The sequence below is a fragment of the Otolemur garnettii genome, unplaced genomic scaffold (genome assembly GCF_000181295.1).
Source record: "Otolemur garnettii isolate 467f Iridium unplaced genomic scaffold, OtoGar3 scaffold00313, whole genome shotgun sequence".
Classification (NCBI taxonomy): domain Eukaryota; kingdom Metazoa; phylum Chordata; class Mammalia; order Primates; family Galagidae; genus Otolemur; species Otolemur garnettii.
In genome coordinates, this window is record NW_003852708.1 from 125,482 (window position 1) to 130,016 (window position 4,535).

The 4,535-nt window shown below is 53.8% G+C and overlaps 1 protein-coding gene across 1 annotated transcript in view; it reads right to left on the minus strand.

The window, feature by feature from the left end:
- The window catches only part of ZNF496 (zinc finger protein 496), a 39,824-nt gene extending 35,444 nt beyond the window's left edge, over positions 1-4,380 (minus strand). Inside the window, 5 exon segments of the mRNA XM_012813841.2 lie at positions 810-993; positions 1,316-1,742; positions 2,110-2,226; positions 3,928-4,147; positions 4,323-4,380. Coding sequence (XP_012669295.1) covers positions 810-993; positions 1,316-1,705 — 574 coding nt within the window. The 5' untranslated portion in view covers positions 1,706-1,742; positions 2,110-2,226; positions 3,928-4,147; positions 4,323-4,380.
- Between the last annotated feature and the right edge of the window lie 155 nt (positions 4,381-4,535).

Consider the following 4,535-nt stretch of genomic DNA (forward strand, 5'->3'; position numbering starts at 1 on the left):
TACAGGTGCCCGCCACAATCCCCGGCTATTTTTTGTTGCAGTTTGGCTGAGGCCAGGTTCAAACCTACCACCCTCAGTACATGGGGCCGGCGCCCTACCCACTGAGCCATAGGTGCCGCCCTGGAGACAGGGTCTTTAAAGAGGCAATTCAGTTAAAGTGATGTCATATGGGCAGATGCTGATGCCATATGATTGGTGTCCTTTATTATAAGAGATTAGAACACAGAAACTCATGGAGGAAAGAAAGGTAAAGATACAGCGAGAAGAAGCCTATCTACAAGTCAAGAAAGGGGCCTCAGGAAAACCCAGAGCTGCTGTCACCTTGATCTAAGATTCTAGCCTCCAGGACTGTCAGAACAAATTTATGTTATGTAAGGTAGCCAGTTTGTAGGATGCTGTCATGGCAGCCCAAGCAAAATAACATACCTTTCCTGACTTTTATACCCTAAGGTTGAGTGCCATGGCATCATCATAGCTCACAGTAACCTCAACCTCTTGGGCTCAAGCGATCCTCTTGCCTCAGCTTCCCGAGTAGCTGTGAGTACAGGTGCCTGCCACAATGCCTAGAAAGTTTTTTTCTGTTTTTAGTAGAGACAGGATCTCACTATTGCTCAGGCTGGTCTCTAAATCCTGAGTTCAAGCTGTCCACCTGTCTCAGTCTCCCGGAGTGCTAGGATTACAGGAATAAGCCACTATGCCCAGCCCTGTCCTGACTTTTAACCAAGAAGAAGTTTAAGAGTTTCTTTGATTTGTATAGAAATCAGTATAGTTTGATACTTACTCTTCCCACATTCCCTAGGGCTGCATACCTGGGTCTCCATTGAGTTGGCCTGGTGGTCTGCTTGGGAGCCCCAAGCCCTGTGCCAGGGCCATGGACTGGGCATCCTGGCTCTTTGCAAGATCACTCTGAGACTCCTCTGGCAACTGCTCCTGCTCCTGGTCCAGAGTGCTGTCCCCATCATCAATCACCACGGGGTCTTCACAGTGCTTGAGCTGCAATCCCAGAGAGTTTTTCAAGGCTAGGTATTGAGGTACCCTCCTTCTCCAGGCCTGTTGACCATCACCTCCACAGTTGACCACCAAAGGCTCAACCCTGGCCTTAATTGGGATTACAGGGAGATGACACAATCATGCCTAAACAAGAGCCTTTAGGGAGTTAAACCTGCTTTGTTAGGAAACTCTAGTCTGGGCCTAACACAGGTATGTGGCTCTACAGAATTCCTCATCCCTGGACACCAGTTGTATGACCCTGCCAAAGGATTTGAGCATGGGGCAACCCAGCCCAAGTCATTCCTAGACCAGTCCCTCTACTCACCCACTGCCAGGGTCTCCCTGGCTCCCGTTCCAGCGTCTCCACGGCAGCCACAGCCTGCTCACCACTCTCTGGCTCCTGGGCCCGCACCCAGCTCTGAATCTCCCGGGGCAGGATGGCGAGAAATTGCTCCAGCACCAGCAGCTCAAGGATCTGCTCCTTGGTGTGCCTCTCGGGCCGTAGCCAGCCCCTGCACAGGTCCCAGAGGCGGTGCAGGGCTTCCCGGGGTCCTGCTGCCTCCTGGTAGCGGAAACGGCGGAAAAGGCGTCGGGAAGACTCAGGGCTGGGAAGCTCCCCCTGGGGGCTAGTGTTCTCTCCAGGTGGGCTCCTCATTTTCCGGGGCTCCTCACTTTCTTTCGGAGCCAAGACTCGGGGGCACAGGGCTGTGGGCATGATGGGATTTGATGGGGGTCAGCAGCAGAAGACGACCCTATTTCCAAACAGAAATCACTGGCTTCAATACTCTGGTCTTCTTCAGTCGTTTGGGGGTGGGGGTAATGCCAGGGAAAATGACAAAGCCCACAGAGACTAGCCCTTTGGAAAAGCCCTGGGAAATATAAGAAGTGTCAGTGTGGTTAGCCTATACACATGAGAATGGGACAGACAGAAAGACGCCCATTTCCCCCCCTCCCAATAGTATCATTACACGTGGATGCCCCTAAATGGGTGACCAGATGAACAAAGCAGGAAATCTAGGAGAAAAGTGGTGGCATTTCAACATGACATTGGTATTTTAAGCATCCCACGAGACCAATAGGGCCACATATAAGAAACACACAATTAAAACTCTCTGGTACCTTTGTTGGCCAGGTCCTCTTGGAGAGGACCTGACATAGATGTGTCAAGCAGGCCACTACCTTGAGGCTTTGGAGCCAAAGTCACCTTCCTTGCTCTTAAGACCTTTACAAATTGAGCTGTAAAAACAAAGCACATGTGCATGAGAAGAGCCTTTAAAGTGCATCCAGTCATGGGAAATTTATCCTGCTGGTTGAGGACTGCTGGTGCTGCATGCTGGATGGTAAATAGTCAGAATCAAGCCTCTCCCAGCAGAGCCTGCACAGGGAGGCACATGTAAGAAGACACCCAGACATAGATCAGGAAAGCCACAAGAGGAAGCCACACGCACTTTACCAGAGAGAAATAACAGTGTAACAATGTTTAACATCAGTGCTTTTTGTTGCTGCTGTTGTTGAGACAGAGAGCCACACTATGCCCTGAGCAGAGTACAATGACGTTATAGCTCACTGCAATCTCAGACTTGGGCTGTAGGCATTCCGCTGCCTCAGCTTCCAGAAGACACTGGGATTACAGGCACTCACCCAGGTGCCTGGCTGGATTTTTCCATTTTTTTAGGGGTCTCACTCTCGCTTAGGCAAGTCTCAAACTCCTGAGCTCAAGCAATTCTCCCTCCTTGGCCTCCCATAGTGCTGAGATTACAGGCGTGAGCCACTGTGCCCGGCAACAGTGCTTTCAATGAACATTCTAACTCACTTGAACATATGTACAGCAAACTTTATTATACACTTAAAGACACCTTGACCTTCATCCTTGTCTCAACCTTCTTCCCTACCACTGCTATCTTCAAACCACAGGCAAGGAAGGCAATGGCTCACACCTCACAGACCTTCCCCAGCCAGGGTAGAAAGAAGTTAGCACTCACGGCACAGCTTTCAGCCCTTACTGGGATCCTGGACACCACAGGCCACCATATACATCCCCACAGTTGGAGGCAGGGGTTCCTACATCTCCTAGGCTATTGTGCAGACAACCCAGACCACATGCAGAGAGTATGCCTGATTGCTGTTCACTTATCCACACTTTGGGACACAGGAAAAGTGACAGGGCAGATGGGGACACACAAGCACCATTGGTGTTTAAGCATCCCAGGAGCCTCTTTAAGCATCCCATTAAAGCCTCTGAGATCTCTTGGCACAGCCACTAGCTCTCCACACCCCCATCTGCATTAGGTTCTCCAGCCTGCCAGCACCTAACCTCCAACAGGTCACAGGTGGAGATGGGGCGGAAGTCAAGTGATGCCAGAAAGGCTACAAAGCAACTGAGAAAAAACTAAGTCCCTCCACCTCTGCTTTTTCAAAGTAAAGACAAAATACAGACACTGAAGAGGACTCTGAAGGAGTCTGGTGGACCCATTCTAGCTCTCCTCACAACCAAAATCCCTTCCACAGAGGCTTCTGCACGTGGAACCCCGTCTGGGCCCCACCCACTCTCCTCTCCTGGCCCCCCGGCTACCCCTCACACACTCTCAGGGTCCTTGATAACTCAGGTCTGCCTCCATGCTGAGGCACCCAGGGCCCCACCCTCAGCATCTCAACCAGACAACAGTGTTCCTCTTTGTCACTCAGGCACCTGGCACGTAGGAGGCTCTGAAGATGCCTGATGAATGAACTAACGCTAGTTAGGGGAGGGTTCACTGCAGGGGCGGAGCTTACTTAAAGCAGTTCTTGGAAGAGGGACAGAGCAAGAGCTGCAGAAAGGAAAAGAGGAGGGCATTTTAGGCCAAGGAAAGGGGGACGCGCTCTCTTTCTTTCTCTCTTTTTCTCCCTCTCTAACACACCCACACGTATCTCTGATTTACCCGACTCCAGGACTCTCACCTCACAGCCTGGGACTCCTTCCTAGCGTCTAACTCAGATCCCTCCTGCTGCGGCGGAAGTCCACGGCAGCAGCTCCTCATCCTTCCAGCCGAGTCTCCCGGGTGTCCCCGTCGAGGCCGGGTCTCTGCAGGGGCCCGACGACTCCTTTTCTGGCCAGTCCAGACCTCGTCTCCTGATCATCCAGAAAAGCACGGCTGGGCTCGGAAGCAAATGGAGGCGCCTGAAAAACAATTGTGTCGCCTCGTCCCCGGCCCGCACGTTCGCGATCGCTCGCCTCCGGGCCGGGAGGCGGCGCCGGCAGAAGCCAGGGCGCGGGCCGGGAGACCCGAGCCCGGCGCGCGGGCCGTGGAGGGGGCGGGGCCGAGCGCCGGGAGCCGGAGCCCGGCTGCACTCACCGCCTCGGCGCGTCCCGGGTGGCGGGCCGCTCAGGCCTGGCCGCCGCCGGAGCCCGCCGGACACCGAGGAAAGGAAAGGCCGGAGCCCTCCGGCTCCCTCCCCTGGGACACTTCCTGCTCCGCTCTAGGACCGGGGAGGTCTCGGCATCTCAGTGGTTCGCTCCTCCGCCCCCCGGCCGAGGTGTGCGCGGGGGGTGACATCCGACACCCCCG